Source organism: Poecilia formosa, unplaced genomic scaffold (genome assembly GCF_000485575.1).
Source record: "Poecilia formosa unplaced genomic scaffold, Poecilia_formosa-5.1.2 Scaffold3, whole genome shotgun sequence".
In the NCBI taxonomy this organism is placed as follows: domain Eukaryota; kingdom Metazoa; phylum Chordata; class Actinopteri; order Cyprinodontiformes; family Poeciliidae; genus Poecilia; species Poecilia formosa.
In genome coordinates, this window is record NW_006799942.1 from 2,789,941 (window position 1) to 2,808,754 (window position 18,814).

General features: G+C 38.4%; 1 protein-coding gene across 9 annotated transcripts in view; it reads left to right on the forward strand.

Annotated features, from left to right (window-relative positions):
• nbeaa (neurobeachin a) overlaps positions 1 to 18,814 on the forward strand; it is a 106,698-nt gene that overhangs the window by 51,397 nt on the left and 36,487 nt on the right. For all 9 annotated transcript variants that reach the window (XM_016673006.1, XM_016673004.1, XM_007554747.2 and 6 more), the window contains exons 9-17: positions 1,829 to 2,026; positions 3,099 to 3,232; positions 3,651 to 3,759; positions 4,656 to 4,808; positions 6,409 to 6,577; positions 14,338 to 14,417; positions 14,723 to 14,785; positions 15,194 to 15,291; positions 16,891 to 16,983. In XM_016673006.1, coding sequence (XP_016528492.1) covers positions 1,829 to 2,026; positions 3,099 to 3,232; positions 3,651 to 3,759; positions 4,656 to 4,808; positions 6,409 to 6,577; positions 14,338 to 14,417; positions 14,723 to 14,785; positions 15,194 to 15,291; positions 16,891 to 16,983 — 1,097 coding nt within the window. The remainder of the gene's footprint in view (positions 1 to 1,828; positions 2,027 to 3,098; positions 3,233 to 3,650; positions 3,760 to 4,655; positions 4,809 to 6,408; positions 6,578 to 14,337; positions 14,418 to 14,722; positions 14,786 to 15,193; positions 15,292 to 16,890; positions 16,984 to 18,814) is intronic.

Below are 18,814 nucleotides of genomic sequence, written 5' to 3' on the forward strand. Positions count from 1 at the left end.
AATGACTGGTGGGCTGCTCTGTGTTTTTTCCCCCACACAGACAAGAATGTGCTGTTCATGGGAGGCCTGACACAATATGAAATCATTGCAAATTTTGAATCAACATGAAATAAAATTCTGTGGCATCTGTTGTAAGTCTACATTTGCATTTATCTAAGCAGTAATTTGAAGAAAGTCCAATTTCTCTCACAGTAATCTTTAATGGTTAAAGTCCAAGTGAACTTGTACATTTCAGTCATATGCTGGAAAGCTTATTTACAGCTTTTGGCCTATTTTCTGCAAACAGTGTGGCGCGGCTGCCTGAATTGAATGGATCAAACGCTTGTGTGTGTTTGTGTGTGTTGATATCACTGCTGTACCATAGCTGCAGCTGTCAGGTGCAGAAAAAGGTGGCAGTTGTCACATTCGTTCCTCTGTGTGTTTGGGACCGTATGTCTTTAATCTCTGCTCTGTAGAACTTCACATGTTTAAAAAAAAAATTACCTTTCTTGCATGCTCCTACTATCTTCTTAAGTCCTCTGTGGCGTCCTTAAGCCTTTAAAGAGTCAGCAAAGCTCTTTTACACATTCACCTTTCCGTCTCTCTAATTCCGCATGGTAACATAAATACAAGCCTATTTTACAGGGCCACAACTGCACAAATTTCATAAGTGCTGCACAGCAAATGGGCTTACTCTGCAAAATATGTGCATCTTAATAAGTGTATTAATTTTACATTCAGGCTATTCAGTTTTTTTTCTGTCTGCCCACTAACCTTCGAATTAAGCCGAAGAGCACTTTATTTGTTTTTGTGATGGATTACCACTGCATTTTACCATGGCCTTGTTGGTAATCTTTAATGGTTAATCTCTTTAACACACCTTTTTAATATAAAGGTTGAAGCATCCTGTTTGTGAATCTGTTAATGTTAACTTAGACTCCTGCAACTATCTCTAATTGCTCTTGCAGATGCTGCTAAGGGGGTGCAAATGTGTGTGTAAGTTTTAAAAGTCTGCTTGGATGAGGATAAGAGTGTTACATTTACTGCTGCATGCAGTCTGCTCAGGGCTCAACTCTCACACTAGACCTCGGATGAAAGGTTCAGAACAACGTGGGCCTGGAGATCTCAGCAGCCTTGGGCTTTCCTGTGCAGTCAGGCTGAGGAAGGCGCCAGGAGACTCAGCTGCTGGAAAAGGGAGAACATCCTCCCGCCTGGAGCTGCTGCAAAGGGTTACAGTGCAACTCATGAGCCTTTTTATCTACAGGGCTTCATATGTGTAAAGGCACCAGCACCACCACAGGATACATGAACTCACAGGCCTCTGCAAACATAAATAGATAGAAATGGGCAAACATAAACTGCTACCTGTAAGGTAATTTCAACTAAAAACAATATATGTATAAACATGTTTAAGCCGTATAACCTCTGTTATAGAAGCTCAGAATCTTGGCCAAGGTTAGCATAAACATAATTTAACATATCGGGACTGGATTACAAATGTGTTGATCTTTTTGTGGGTTGTCATCTTGACTGACTACAAAGAGATAAATCTGGATCCCTGAGTGCTTCTTTCCCACACACGCGCTCCCCCGCTCTGCCTCTTATTCTGTGCTAATTGAATTAGTGCCCGGGTTAGCACTGTGTTCATTAAGATAATGCTGTGTTGTTTACACGAGGCTCTGGCTGCAATTAAGCAGACTCCATTTTGGGTGTTGAACTTGTACACGCAGAAACGCACCCGCACTTATCTCGTCTCCTGACAACCCATTTGTCTCCCTGATTTCGAGTTTTTCTCTTCTTTTTTTCTTTCTTTTTTTTCAAGCTTTTCTTATTATGTCCGTCTCCGCAGAGCACTTTCAAGTTCAAGTCGGAGAGCGACATCCACCTGGCTGAGCACCACAAGCAGGTGTTGTATGACGGCAAGCTGGCCAGCTCTATTTCCTTCACCTACAACGCCAAGGCGACGGACGCCCAGCTCTGCCTGGAGTCATCGCCCAGGGAAAACCCCTCCATCTTTGTCCATTCACCGCATGCACTCATGCTGCAGGTCAGTTTGAGCTATATCCTGTAGAAAGGAAGCCTACTCCTTCTTGGTTGGTTCGGAAAGTGTAAAAAAAGCATGAATGAAGCAAAATAAACCAGCATGTCAGTTTGATTATCAGGCCCCTGTGACACAGGCTGACTCACTGCCACTTCAGGAGCATTTGTGCAAAAGCTGTAGTGTTTATTTTGGTCTTCTAACAGAAGTTAAGTGGTTTTCTATAAAAGTATATATTAAATATTATGGATAGAAAAATACACCCTGCACTATATGGAAGCAAATTGTAGTGTTAGTATCTTTTATTGTTTTGGGTTATCAGGTTTAATATGGTTCGAATTCTTTTTAAATAAAATGTGGATTTAGGATATGTTCTTAGAGATATATTTTTTTTCTTCTTCTACAAATTAACCTGCAGTATATTGGAAAGATGTCATACAGGGTCTGTGTAAGAGACCACAACCAGCAAACATAAATGGGGTCATCTCTTGCTAAGTCAGATTATTATTATTTGTTTAAAGAAAAAAGATGTGATCATACAACAGGTAGTTTTACCAATATGTTTCTTCTGACTATAAGTTGTATGGACATTTTGGAGTGGTCAGCCCTGCATCCCGACAAAACCTTCTAGAGAATGTATGGAAGAAGCTAAATATTAGGATAACGGAACCCAAAGATGTTAAACACCTGTAAATGTTAAATTTCCAAAAGAGCTTCAGATAAGAAGTTCTTTCATTTTGAAGAATGACAGTTTCTTTAAATGACAGTATTAACTCCTGTGTTTAAATGGTCCAGTCCTTGACTACATGGTGCTGTGATTTTTTTTTTTTTTAATTCGGAATTATTCTTTGTTGTTGTTTCAAATCAACAAATAAAATTTAATATCAGACATGGTCTGATGATTTAATTTGGTAATGGAAGAACAGTGAGCATGTTTCCAGGTGAGAGGAAGTTCTTTTATTTTGAAGAACCAGAACTGTAGCTGTAACGGTACATGTCTGCGGCAAGTTAGGCTTGTTTTGTTCACCTTTACGTCACTGTGTCTTACGCTTGTGAAGCTAACTGCTCTTTTGTCCTACAGGACGTGAAGGCCATTGTTACCCACTCCATCCACAGTGCCATCCACTCTATAGGAGGCATCCAGGTCCTGTTTCCACTCTTCGCTCAGCTGGATTACAAGCAGCTCAATGACAGCAGTGTGGACACCACAGTCTGGTGAGTCATTAACAAAAAAAAAAGTGCAAATTGAACCTTATGTTCATATGAAGTCTGATATTAGACAGATGTGCAGGAGGCAAGTGTGGAATATTAGTTTGAAAGGGCAACAGGAGAGACACTTTTTCCTCAGAGGACAATGATTTATTTTCCAAACTATCTGTCCTCCTCTGACTTTAAGATCTTCCTGATAGCACTGCATCATGTGGTCTTTAATGCTGTTACTTTATCAGGCACCATCTCAACATCATGTCAGCTGCAGACGGATTATTTATTTAATATCATCAGGAGGATGGAGATAAGGGAGAAAATACAGCTGTGCATTAAAAATAAGTTATGATGGGAACATGGATCATGTTTGCTCCACTCGCTGCAGTAGAAAACGCATTTAAACTCTTCAATGTGTTATACGTTGCAGTGCGACTCTGCTGGCGTTCCTGGTGGAGCTGTTGAAAAGCTCAGTGGCCATGCAGGAACAAATGCTGGGAGGCAAGGGCTTTCTGGTGATTGGGTACCTGCTGGAGAAGGTCAGTGCGGCGGCCTCCTTCGGTTTCAAGTCGTGTTTGTTTGTTTTTTCTGTTGATAAGAAGAGAAGCCTTGGTTTTGACTGTGACCCCCTCTTTATTCATCAAGATTCTTGAAGGTTCCACAAATAGCTCTTCATTATTAGCCAAAGTTATTTATCCTGAATAAAAATAAACTCATGCTTATTTTGCTTTTTCCACTGGTAGATGAAAGTAATATTGTGAAATAAAAAAACAGTAAAAAAATACCTATACCTTTGCAATGATAGTGATTCTTTTCCATAATAGTCTGCCTCTAAAACATTATCGGGAATGGTAATTGCTTATGGAAAGTATTCATACCCTTGATCTTTTGAATACCTTGACACATTACAAAAATGTGAATTCCTTCTTTTTCACAAGTGCAAATTTCAGATTTCTTCTTTTTTTGTTGTTTTTTTACAAATAATCCAAAAATTGTAAAACGACCCAGTCAAAGTCCAAACCTAAACACATCTTAGAATCTGTAGCAAAACTTGAAGATGTGATGCTCCCCGTTCAATCTGACTAAGCTGAAGCTGTTTTGCAAAGGGGAGTGGAGAATTTTTTCACTCTTAGATGTTTGAAGCTGGTAGAGACGCACCCCAAAGATGGACGGCTATGACTGAAGCAAAAAGCAGCTATACAAAGTATTGATTCATAGGGAATCTAATAACTATTTCAGACAGGAAAATCCAGTTTGAGATTGTAATTTGGCTAAATGTGAAAGATTCAATGGACTGGGCTTATGCAAGGCACTGTTTATACAGTATATACGAATGCATAGCGTTGCATTTGTTGATTGTGAAAATAGACTTTGTTTGCTTACTTCCATCTTTGCTTAATTAAGCCACTTCTCATACTTGCCCTTCTTCCTGCAGTCGTCTCGGATTCACATCACCAGGGCAGTCCTTGAGCAGTTCCTGTCTTTCGCAAAGTATCTGGACGGTTTACCTCATGGGGCGCCACTCCTCAAACAGCTCTGTGACCATGTCCTCTTCAACGCTGCCATCTGGATACATACACCTGCCAAGGTCTGTTTGTCTTTGTATGCATCTCCCCAAGTACTTTGCCTCAAAAATGGAACAGAGATTACTAAACTGATGACAGAGAGACAGAAATTAACATAGCAACAAATTAGTTTTTAATCCTCTTTCCTGTGATGTTTTGACTGAGATTGTGCTTGAAACAAACAAAGAGGAAACGCCGAACTGACATCTCAGCGGCCATTACCCTTTACAGTAATTTAATAAATGAGCTCGGAGGAGGTGCAGGGAGGGGCCGGCTCTCCGTCCTGCTAAAGGACAGAACATTCAAGCGAGGGAAACAAATAGGAAATGTGACATTTGAAAAGACCCCAGGAGAAGAGAGGGGATGTGGAGCTCCTCTTTTCTTATTCTCTCTCTGAAATAGATGTGAGAAACCATGGCATTCCCACAGGGCTCGCTGGCTCATGCCTCCGCAGTTCGCAAAACTTCTCCCTGACCCTAAGAGGTGATCTTGCAGTCGAGCTGCACTCCGGGGCAAGCTGGAGCAAAAACGGAAGAGACAAAATACGATTAGTTAATGTTGTTTGGGAGAAACACAGAATCCAACACTGGGTTTCTTTTATTGATCCTAGTTGTCAACACAAAGCGGATCAAAGTGAATTATCTTGTTGGGTTTTTTTTTCTCCCTTCATTCAAGTGCCAGTAAAGAAATTAAGCAAAAGAAATTAATGAGAACAAGGCTGGCATCAGAAATGTAAAAAAGCAAGACCAAATACACGCACATACACACACACACACACACACACACACACACAAATTGTAATTGTCAAATCTTACCTCTGTTCTACCTCCCACTGAGCTTTAATATTTTCCTCCTCTCAAGGTGTCATTGCTACCCTGATTAATGCCAAGATTAACCTTCGTAGTACTTGGGGCTTAATGAAACACAGGAAGAAGTTTCTCATCATGTCTCCAAAAAGCTTGATTACTGTTAAACAGTGTCCTGCTGAAGAAAACCAATTATTTTTGTTGCAGCAATGCACAAAAGAAAATCAGAAATGTTGTTTTCCTGTGCAAAATATCTGCAGATTAAACAGCTGAGTGTGTGTAATGTAATATGAAGTATTGCATTGAAGGCCTTTTTAAGGCAGCTGAGTCCACTCCCCAGCCTAGATGATCTCTGATGTGATGTGGTCAGGCCGTGGCCCGGCGTTAATTTCATCCGCTTAAATAGAGCTACCTTGTTAAGGCCGGCCCTCAGCATGGTGGCTGCTGTAATGAGCTCAGAGGTTTGTGAGCCGTCTCAACTCAGCCAATGTGCGTCGAGGATCGGCTGAAGGAATATTAGGAGAGGGCGAAAGGGAACAGAAGGAAGAGATGAAGGAGCAAATATGTAATAAGAGAGAGGCTCCCTCTTAAATGTCAGGAATTGGAAGTAGCTCCTCGGACGGAAGCGTAATTTCAGACCCTGAAATATTAAAGCATAAAGAAAGCGGTTGTTGTTTTTCGTGTCTGTCTTTGTACAGTTAAATTGCAATTTTCTTTCGCCGTAGTAAACATTCTGCTAATTCAATCATCCAGCAGCTTCTGTTGGTCTCAGTGTATCGATGTGTGCTACATGAATGGACTGTTTGCTCCTACACAGGTCCAGCTGTCCCTCTACACGTACCTGTCGTCAGAGTTCATCGGCACCGCCACCATCTACACCACCATTCGCCGCGTCGGCACCGTCCTGCAGCTGATGCACACTCTGAAGTACTACTACTGGGCTATAAACCCTCTGGAGTGCAGCGGAATCACCCCCAAAGGGCTCGGTATGTTCACAACTTAAACCTAACACTGGGTCAAGTGGGACACGATGTGATCCTTCTGTACTACCGCCTTAACCTCAAGCCGTCTTCAGTTGAGCGATTTGGCTCAGTGCCCTGGGCGACATGGCTTAGGGGGCGCCACAATCCCTTCAGAGAAAAAAAAAAAGATCTGTCAGTTGCATGTTGAAATATTTTTCCTGAACGACAGCGAACCCATCATCTCATTTCAATATTTTAAAAGATTCTTCACCGAACAGAGATTCTTTTAAAACATATTTAGAGTAATCAAGTGGAGATTTATCAGATCTTTACTCTATTTGCTTACATTTATCTTGCTTTAGCTTCACCTTCAGATATAAATCTATGTCCATATCTGTATCTAAATGGATATCTAGTTTACAGGTACTGTATATCTCTAAATATCACATTTATTGAAATTTTATTTTTGGTAAAACAAAAATAATATACAATGAATCCAGTTAGCTCTTTTTTGGAGAAGTGGGTGTTTATTTCATCAAAGGGTGAGAAGAAGGAGAGGCTCACTCAATGTGTATCATCCATCATGCCACAACCACCACTGTAAGTTAAAAAAATTATTTTTATAACATTTCTACTACTATTAAAAACTACAAAACATCGTATGTACAATGTTCAAAAGCAGGATGAACACTATGGATGGATGGTTTTGGACAGATTCTGAAACGTGTTCACCCAGTCAGACTTTTTCTCCTGAGGAATACAATTCAGCAGCAGCTCAACCTTTTAGCCAGAGTATGACTCTGTTGATCGTCAAGCCATGATTCATGCCACTATGAAGTCATAGGTCAAAATACGCAGTTATAATGACCCTCCTCAGAACTTGATCTGGTGCAAGTTTTTATATCCCTCTTTGATGTTATTTATTTATTTAATTAATTTCCATGCATGTCAGTTTTGTGAGACGGCAGCACAGCAGTCATGCATCTAATGCCAATTCATTCGTTAAACCAAGTTAAAGCAGCTTAAAACTCCTTTCTTGAGACGTCCTTTTTTAATGTTGTTTGAAGGTGTATTAAATTGAGGACCTCCTAACAATCTGTGGTATAGAATTGCACGGATGTGATGCTCTGAAAAATAAAAATGTTAAAATGTTAGGAGGCACTCCACTTCTCAACATGAGTTTGAAGGATCAGGCTTATGAGTTGTGGTCACAATAATCACACTAACAGGGCCATTAGGTTTAATAATAGGGCTGTTAAGGTCACATGAGTCACTGGGCCTAACTCCTGAACACACAGTAAAACAGAAAAGAGGATGAGGAGTCAAAATGTGATCATTCAGTATGTAGGAGGGTGTGAGAAACTATTCTAGTGCTTTTTAACCCGTGCAACCCTCAAAGGTTGGTTTTATTCCTTCCTTCCTATTTTTGTTTTTCCTGGTTTTTGCAAGTTACAAGTGTAAAAACACCCCAAAAGAAATAAATTAATTGATATTTAAGTTTCATTTTAATACATGGATCATGATTTAAAAAAATAAAAAATAAATAAATAAATGTCTCAGAACTTTGGAAATTTGAATACAAAAAAAAAAGGATGTTGATTAGCAAAACCTTAATTGCTACTTACTTGCTTCATTTTGCACCAGGTTTCTTGTAGTGGAACATAGATCTGTTTCACCACATTGTGAAACAGATCTATGTTCTTGAATCGATTATTAACAGAATTCCATATGAACGTATGCATGAAAATATGGTTGTCTCCTCCCTGGACTACAACGGCTTATAAAGGAATGGTAGAAATGATTCAGTGTTTCTGAGAATCACAATTTTTTTTCAGACGCAGATGATTCATTCATCTTTTTTTTTACATGAAGGGAATTGTCCTGAATAGACTAAATGTTCCTCTGAAGCCTTTGTAAAAATATTTTATACGTGGTGAATTGTTAACGTATCCTTTCATGCTTTCTGTGAGGAGAGGGTAGCTGTTCTTTGTACTCGTTTAAAAAAGAAATGTGAAAAAGACAGTTTTAACTTCTTCCGTTGCTACGAACTGGTGCATCAAAAAGGTCAGAGCACGCCCTCACTTTAATCAACCTCTTTCTCGGCCCGGACCTGCGGCTGACTGTGAGTGCGCATCCGGGGTCACCATGGCAACAGACAAATTTGACGGGAAGATCCAAGGGAGCGTTTGGAATTTCTAATCAAGTGACTGTCTGGCTCCCTTTTCTGTTTGGCGATATTGCCGTTTGACTGCTGGGATTTAGCCCCATAAAGGGGCGCTGATAACAGCGCAGCAGCAATTAGCCTCAGACACATACTCACTGCCATTCAAAGGCAAAAGCTGCTAGTTATGGTTTGACAGACCACATGCACGTACACTTGACTGTACTGTAAGAGCGTGATATGCACTAATTTACATAGTAATAGGAAGATGTTTTGATCTCACCGCAGGCTTTGTGGATAAAAATGGATTCATCTGAGTGTCAGTCTGAGGGAATGAGGTTGATTCCAAGTTGCACATTAACATTTGTTGTATTACAGTTTTTGTTTTTTTTTGTTTCCTCTGGCTTTGCTTCTTTCATGAAACGCAAAATTAATTTGCACCTTTTCCATTTTTTTTGTAAATAATTCAATTCCCTCCTACGGGTATAAACAGAATGAGTGCAATGTAATAAAAAGGAAATGCCTTTTGTACAGGCATTTGCTTTGAATCTTGCCAATAGGTTAGAATTCAGTCAATATGATAATTAAATTTCTTGCCATTTAGCGCTAGAAGAAAGTGGCCACAGCAAATTAGCATAAATTTGGGTTTTTGTGAATAGCTTTTATGTAGTATTGTTTTCTTCCTCATACGGTTAGTTCACTTTATAATGTAGATATATGTACAACATTCTTAAATATTCTCATTAGGGTTGCACAATATAATGGTTATGACTGGGATAATTTTCATTTAATTTTATTTAACCTTTATTTTTACGAGAATAAAAAAAAACATTGAGATTAAAAACATCTTTTTCAAGGGGGTTCTGACCGAGAAGCAGCAACAAACAACACATAATTCAGAGGCCATGTATTTAAACAACGCATTTTCTGGCCATCAGTGGCGAGCTTTGTCCTGGGCAATGTGGCTTTTTGCCACTTCTTGGCTGCGGTAACATAAGCACAAAATACAGTTATTTCTCAATTGTGCTTATATTAGTTTTCTTTTGTATTTTTTGAATGCATAACAAATGCTGAATGTATATCCAACATGCACCAGTTCAACTAGCAACAAGCAGTCCAACATCATTATGTTACTCTAATTATTGGTACAAGGTTCTTAAATTAGAAAGACTAATCTTAAATCCTTCAAACATTCTTGTAGGTTTTTTTTTTTGGTTTTTTTTTGGCTTATTGACATAGTTGAACATCAGACTTCTCTCACTGTGAAACATCTCTAAAAGGTATTTGTCTTCTCTGTGTTGGGGGGGCTGCTAATGATAAACTTAAATACATTTCTTGGACTTTATCCTTTTCGTCTATGGCAATGTAAAAACTCTTCTCACTCTGGATAATAACAAAAAAAGACTGCTCACTTGCTACTAAACATCCTAACCAGTTTTCTATTAATCTGAGGATGAAAGGATGGGTCTTCTTTTATACCAAGACCAACTGGTTTAACATTCACGTGAAATAAAGTATCTAAAGTGATGGTGAACTTAAAGGTTTTTTTTATTTTTTAGAAATAGCTAAAAAAAATTTCCACTTTGTTGCAGTTTCTACAATTGTTCTTCCCTGAGTTCACCTCATCAAGTCAAAACAGATTCTTAAGCCTTCAACCAATAAATGCAATTAAAATTTTTTGTAAAAATGTTATTTTTACAAAAATCCAACAAATTCATACTTGTAAGTCATTAGAGTTGTGTTCTATACAATCATGTCAGGCCCCTTATTTCAACAAATGCTTAAAATAATTAATTAAAACCCCATTATACATATTCCTCTAATTTATGTTTAGATTTAAGGATCTGGCCTTAACTGTAAATGCAAATGTTGACTTTGGTGCTTGCAAAATCCTAAAAGTGTTAGCACAGATCATGTTTACCGCTGTATTACATCAGCTTGTTTGGGAAAACTCTTAGCAGTTGGAAACTCGAGAGACTAACTTTTGTGGGTTTGAAAGTGAAAAGATTTCCACTTCATGCTTGATGTCAGTCTAGCACCTCCTCAAAGAGACAAATAAGAGCTTTCTCCAATAATGCTTTCTCACTGTCATCACTGATGCCGCTTAGAAATGCCCCTACACGACAAACTTGCAGATATTGAGGTGTTGCTGTCCTTGTCCAACAGAACTCCAGACCTTTGTTCATCAAACTGCAGTGCTCTTCACACTGTCAGATCTTCTAAATGATATGAGACCCAACAGAAATAGCGGCAGTTTAACTTTTAGCAAATGTCAATGTTGTCTGAAAAGATTTCTCAGTCGTTTCCACCACAGATTCATCTGTTTTTAATGCGAAGCTGCCTGAGGGCTGGAGATCACTGCCATTCAGCATTAACTTTCAACTTTGTCCTGCGTGGAGCTTTTTCTGCAAACATTCTGAATCCTTTAATGATTCTCTAAGAGCCTTCGATGATGAAATCTTGTTCTGTTTGGCCAGACAATCTCTCACAAAGTGTTAACCCAGGCTTTATTCAGAGAGACTCTTTTCTCTCTTGGCTGTTTTTTTTAATTTTTTTATTGTCCATTCATGTTGCTGGGCATATGGAGCTAATTAATTATGGGGTGTTACACTAGGTACTCCTCTCTAGCACATTGAATTAACATATTTAGATATTTAAAAATGAATGTATAGATGGAAAGTTTCAAAGCCTCACAAGCTGGTTTGCTGTTTGTTCATACAAAGACTAAATAATGGTAATATACTGTGTGCAGTGCTTTGCAAAATTATTTACCCCCAGAGCTTTTTTATTTTTTTTGTCAATCACAAACTTTATTATATTTATTGGAAATATTAAGGTAATGGTCCATCACAAGTTACACACAACCGTGAAGTGCCAGGGGAATAATGTATGGGTTCTAGTGCAGCCATAGTTTCCATAAGTCCAGTTGGCCTTTTTAAAGTGAACCATTGGAAGCAACACAATGCTTTAGGAAGACTTCTTTTCATCAGGAAAAAATAAGCTGGTAAGAGTTGTAAATACAAAGCAATGTTGGAGGAACACCCTTTAAAGGGTGTAAAAAGGTTTGAGGCTGACGTGAAGGTTCAACTTTCAGCAGGATAATGGTGAATTTACACTCACAGCTACAATCGTGCAGTTCAGGACAACGCATATTCAAGTTCAGACTTAAACCCATGTTCTCAGGTGCTTTCTGTTGAACCCGACAGAACTTGATTTCTTTTTTTTTTTTTTTTTTTAGCTGAAAGTAATTTGTAAAAATGTCATGCTTATTATTATAGTGGCCTTTTTGCACTATAGTGGCTTGACTCGGCTCTATGCGGTGATTTGGATTTTCCACTAGTTCCGGTTATGTGGCACCCACCCCTTTTCATTACTTTGCTGGGCTCAACGGGTGCTGAAAATGCAACGTCAGAAGACGGTGTTCACTGATTATCCAGGGGCTGAAGTCACAACTTGCATCACATGAGCGACTCTCTTGCAATAGTCTGATTTGCGGTTTGACTCTTACAAAAAAAAAAAAAAAAACACTGACTGAACAGACTGTTCAACATGACTTACCTGCTCCCAATTACAGAATTTTTGTGTCTTTCACAAAAAAAACTGAGTAAAATACATTCTATTATGTTTACCATACATTTTGACAAATGTATGAAAAAGTTCAAGGCTGCGCATATGGTGTGAATCTCTCGTCCTTTCTTGCAAAATTGTGCTAATACCTTCTCAGGTTAATACTCAGAACATGTAATCTCTGTGAAGAAAATACATCTCTTTGACCCTCCAGAGCATCATGCCGGGTCAGAGAGAGAGAGAGAAAAAAATCTAATTTTGTGTGACAATTATGCCACAAAACTGTTAAGTCAGATTAGGAGTTATGAAAGCAGGGAAATTAATTTCCAGGAATAAAATACAGTTATTAAACTTTCCCCTGAGAAGCAATTTAGACCCTTTTAAGCCTTTTTCATGTCCTCTCTGTATGCAAGGCCCTAAAACTGAGGCATATACTCGCTTTCACATACGGGGCACATAAACTATGATGGATGGTCACTGTCACCGTTTCCAGCACCATGGAACAGCTTGACAGGTGAAGATGATGGATAACAAAGGAGCGCTTCAGTGTCATGTTTTTAGCTTTGTGAAGAACAGGTGAACCGGCTCAGGCGACTACACACACTCGTATGATTCAAGGGCACCAAAGCATGGCAAAGAATCACACAGATATTCTTCTTCATCCCTTTTCTCTGCTAGTTTTTTTTTTTTTTTTTTCACCAGCACAGGGTTAAGGGAATTTTAGTTTTGCAGGAGGATATGGTACGTTTCGTTCAGCAACAAACTACCGTTTTTAATGGTGTTTCTGTTCTCTTGTGGTGTACAAAAGTACATCTCGCAAATGCACACAAGTTAGACATCATAAATAGTTACAGATTTCTATTAAATGAAAAAAAAAGCCTCTGAGAATGATAATGGGAAGGCAGGTTTTGAAATCTTCATCGTTGATTCTTTTTTTATTTGCTAATATAATTTGTTCAGGATTATGTACAGTGATGGTGAATTTGAAGCTTAACTCTGCAAAAGTGAGACCATTAAAAGATCAAATGAGCAAAATCAGCTGAATATGATCTGAGGTAATATTGCACCATGTGTTCATGGAAGACTGAAAGGCGTAGCACCAGATACCTAAAATGGAAGTTCATTATTTTAGTGAAATAAAGTCAAGAAAATATGATGGGGACATTTTTTTAACAGTTACTGTCAGCTTTTAGTAGCAAAAGCACTATTAGCATTGTTAGCATTTCAAACTCTGACATCTGTCTCAGTGTATTTACTCGCTTGGAAATATTTCTGTCTTGTGACAAACTCTTTAAACAGACTGCGAACATTTTCAGCCATAGCAGCTTTACGGTAATCCTGAAGGCTCAAGAAAAAATGTTTTCTGTGATCCAGTAGCCTTCTTGTTGCTGCTAACGCTCATTCTTGAAGCAGTGACTTCTCTCCTGTTTCTAACTTTTAGCTTTTTTACCATTTGACTTGTCAAATGTTATGAATGTGCGCGACTCTTTGTGTATGTTAAAGCATGTTTTAATGGTAATGATGGCATATTAGAGCTGAACGAATGAGTTACGATGGGAACAAAGCTGAATTCAAAGATGGTATGGACTTTCAGATAAATGAATCGCCTTGTTCCGTTTGTCTCAGATGCTTTTGTGTTTTTTTTAGCTCCCGCTCTTCCTGCAAACAACTGATGGAGTGCCAGAGCTACAAAGTAGACACAGTGGATTACGCCGCTTGTTTGCTTTGGATCACTCAACCATCAATCACATTTTTTTTTTTTTTTTTTGTGCAAATGACTTCACCGTTGCTCTAATAAGTTAGATTAGTGCAAGCATAAAATATCTCGATTGCCAAATTGCCACTGGAGTTAATGACAGTGATTTACAGTCCTGATGTAGAGAAAGTGAGCGCATGAGAATGTTTTCCCCCCAGCTCTCGAGGAAGCCTAATAAAACTAAATGTCAGTAAACAGAAGGGCTCGCTCAAACTCAGCTGCAAGCATATTTAAAGTGCCGTTGTTGTTGGTGAAAATTGCAATGTTTCATTTGGGTCTGTTTTTTTTTTTTTTGCTCAGATGGACCACGGCCGTCCCAGAAGGAGATCATCTCGCTGAGAGCCTTCATGCTCCTCTTCCTCAAACAACTTATATTGAAGGTAGAGGAAGAAAATGTGATTATCTTCATGGCATAGTTTAAGCTGTGGGAAATCACTTTACTTCTTTGATGTTCTCCGTTGTTTCTCCTCCCGGGCAGTTCGCGGCCTAATCTAAAATATGTGGAAAATAGCATTAAAGTTGAGCAACGCCAATGAAGCGCTGCAGCGTTTGATCGTGTGCATGCGTGCGAGCGTTCATATCGACTTTTGTTCCTTCTTCTGTGTCGAGTCGTCCTAGGTTAATAAAAAGTAGAAACAATTGAAGATCACTGAGGAGTTTTCATGAATCTGTTTTTCTTTGCTAGGACCGAGGCGTGAAGGAGGACGAGCTGCAGAGTATCCTCAACTATTTGTTGACAATGCACGAGGTACAGATGCTTTCTCCTTTATTAAACTAGAGTCAGACAGGGGGGGACTCAGAAGGAGACGGTGAGAGCCAGAGTGGAGCTAGTGGCAAAGTACGCGCAATAATCTGGGGGCTGAAGTTATAGTCCACTTAAACGAGCGGGAGTGTGAGTCAGCTTCAGCGCGGTGACAGCATAAAAAATGGCGCAACAATGGACTGAACAGAATGTACTCCTCTGTAACAATTATATCTATTCTTGCTCTGAAATACCACCTGCTCCTCCGCAATCCCCCCTCCATGCCCACCCATGGAACTCTCTTTGTCCTCCTAGCCCTCTATTCATCTCTCCCCTCCGGGCTTTTTCTTTTTATTCCCCTCCTCCTCCGCTGCCGCCTCACCTGTTCACCTTTGCTTTCTTTTTCCTACGTAGGATGAGAATATCCACGATGTGCTCCAGCTGTTGGTGGCTCTTATGTCTGAGCACCCGGCATCCATGATCCCCGCTTTTGATCAAAGAAATGGCATCAGGTGAGCGCAACCCACACATGCATGTTCATATAAAAAAAAATCTGTTGCTGCACTAAATACTGACATCTTCTGTTTTTCTTTTTACTTACATTTATCCTTACTTTCACTAGCTGAGAGAGAGTTGGAACCCAGTATTAATATACATTGTATGAAAATGCACATTTACTCTTTTATGTCAGTTTTGGATACCAAACTTACTTCTATTTGCAGAATGTCAGAATAATGACAGATATGCTGTATTTTTTATTTTATTTTTATAATCTTTAAAGTTTGATGCTTGAGTGTCAACTGCAAAATTGCATAGGGGGTGCCTCCATTTCAATTAAATGTAAATTAATCCAAAACAAGCTTTGAAAGCTGTCATCTTCTTCTGTATTTTCCCAAAAGTTTTGGTTTTATACTCTCATTATTCTGACATTTAGCAAATAGAAATAGCTTTACTAATCCCAGTCAAACCAGGAAATAATTAGCCTGACTTAATTTCGGACAGTTGGGGAAAAGGTATGACATCTCTTTGCAAAGTGTGGTTTCAGCTTTTTATTTAAAACAATTGTTCTTCGATTTAACCGTTTATGTGACCTGTGTGCTTATAGAGAGACATGTTCTGTTCTCATGTGGTGGATTTGTGGGGCAAAATTAACGTTACCTTGTAATCAAACGCATCTTTTCATGCTGAGTAACAATACTTAGGAGAACCCAGGCTTCTGATTACTGAAAGAGAGAGTCAGGCCAACTGTGCGGGTAATTCTCCCAATGCATAACTCTACTTGGATGCCTTTTCGGTTGCCACAGTAACTCATATTGCTAGAGAGCTATTTGCAAACTGCACTGTCTTTTTATGTGTCCCCTTTGAATACCTCTTTCAAGAAAATAGTCTGTAGGCATTGATTCTTTCTGTATTTACAACTGGTGTTTTATGTGCAGTCTGCAAAAGTATGGGATTTGATAGTGTCATTTCCAAGAGAGAAAAAATAGCATTCAATTAATGTTTAGTTTTTTTTTAAATTTCTTATAGATTTTTTTTTTCCCAACTCGTGATCAATTTGACTGTTGTCAGAAGCCACAGATTAATGGAAAGAACAATACTACTGTTGTTTTGACATCTGGATCCTTTTAGGTCAGGGTTTTAAACTGAACCTGTGATTCCTAAACAGAATCAGTTTTAGATGCCAAACTAAGCATTTAGACAGCTCCGTTTTTATGAAATCTTCCAAACGAGAAGTGTGACAGACTGCAAACTGTGATCTGAAGAAATTCCCAAGTGTTAATGTTTGAAATGGTGTATAAAATGTGCAAAAAAGCCATGAAATGGCATTTTACTGTAATGCCAACTGCATGACTCGAATTAACGTGCAAATTTATAATTTATGGAGCATAATTTTTCAAAAATATCCAACTTGCTTAATTCCATTCCGCTTATATGTTGAGATTTGTATAAAAATGCTATAAAAATCCTAGAATTTGAATCTGATAAAGAGTGGAGTTTTGAAATGGAAATTTTTAACCTTGTATACAAATCATGAAATAATCTTTTTTTTTTTTCTTTCTTAACCCACAAGATTTCAGAGTTTAATACCTGTATGTTTCTTGTTATTACAGGGTGATCTGCAAACTCCTGGCCTCCAAGAGCGAAAGTATACGAGTTCAGGCCCTTAAAGTTCTAGGCTACTTCCTTAAACACCTCGGTCACAAGTAAGAACTTTATTTTCTATCCGCTTTCTTTCATCTCCTGTGCCTGGCAGTGACGGATTAGGGAAATTTTAGGATAGAAATTAAGCACTCTAAATTTTGGCATCAATCTCCAACTTCTTACTTTCAACAAGCTCGATACCAATTTTCGGAAATTCCGATTTCTCCTTATGAACTGTGTTATAGGAACAGTACTGAAAATATATATATATATATATTTTTAATCCTTCCTCGCATCAGTGGTCATTAGTTAACATTAGGGGAAGAGATTACAATATGCATTTAGAGAAAACACGTTCTACTTCGTCTTAAAACAAAGGCAAAATAATTCTGATGTTTTTTTTTTTTTACTTTATTTTTACTTTTATTTTAAACTTGCTTATCATGATATGTTGAAGATGAGCGTAATTTGCCCCCAAATATCAGTCTCTTTGTTGATATTTTAAAAGATTGACCCTTCCATTAACTTTGAGATTTCTAAACAGCTGCCGACATTTCCAAATAAAGCATGTTTCAAAAATGAAAGTTGACGACTCCAAGTGAGAAAACGGAGCAATTCCTCCTCTTTCTGTTATGTGCTGAAAGTATTACTCTCTCACCCTCTCGCAGCTTTAACGTCTGTCTTGACAGTGTAATAAAAAGTACAGCCTCTGCATCTCTGTGGTTTTCCTGACTTTTGCTGAGAATAGCTAACGTTGAGTCGTTTTCTTGTAGTAATAGCACTCACAAAATGAATGTTTGTTTCAGTCACCAAAAAAAGAACAAACTTTGCATAAATGCAGAGCAACTGTGAGAGTTTTCACTATTACACTACAAAGCAACTTCAGAACGGCAGCATTTCACTCTCCAGTGAGCTTTATACTATCTATTTGTTCATGTTTGTGTGGAGATCTCATCAGCATGTCCGGGCGGAAAATTCATTGTGACATTCTGCACTCGAAGGGAGGAGAAATCTTGATGAGGGGCTATGAATGCTGGGGGATTTAGTCGTACCATGTGACATGGACACCTCTTGCTGCACAACATGAAGAGGGACACCAGGCTGCACCTGAGCCCTACATAATCAGTCCCCCACCTACTTAAAATCTGCTCCCACCACACATTTTACTGCTATTTGCATACTTCTGCAGCATTTAAGAGCATTTCATGCCATCCCTAAGCCAAATTCAGTGTTACATCAGCACAACTAAAAAAAGCAACACTATTGTAGTCGTACAAGATGTCGAGAATGCTTTGTTGAATAAAAAATAATGAATACAAGATGCTTCTTACTATTCTATATGTGGGTTAAATGGAAAGCGGTGTTACAGTTAAAATTGTAAGCTCTACAGGCAGGCAGGGAGAAAAACAACATCTTTTGGATTTATCTGTGAACTGGACAGTCATTAAAATATTTTTTATGCAACAATAATTAGCTTCCCAAATTGTTGTTTCAGCATCCAAATCCCATCATGCATATCATAATGTGTTCAAGGAATATGAGAAAAGCTGGACAAGCTGGAGGTGTAGTTGATTTGTTAAGCTAATAAACAACATCTGAATCACCATCTCAATTAACACCTTAGTGAAAGGCACCTTGTTGGTGTGAAAATACAATTTTTATTCATGTCGAACAATACTATTCTATATTTTTTTTTTTTGCTTCAGCTAAAACATTTTAAAAATAAAAAAGTTCCTAATAAAGTGGCAGTAAGTACAATTTAAGATGACTTTTTTTTATGTAATTGTTAAATTTTGTAATTAATTTTAAGTAATTTATCAGAATTTACAAGGGGTGAAAGTCAATTTCATCCCAGTTAAAAGGGGTGAAAATGAATTTCCCCTTGTGGCTGTT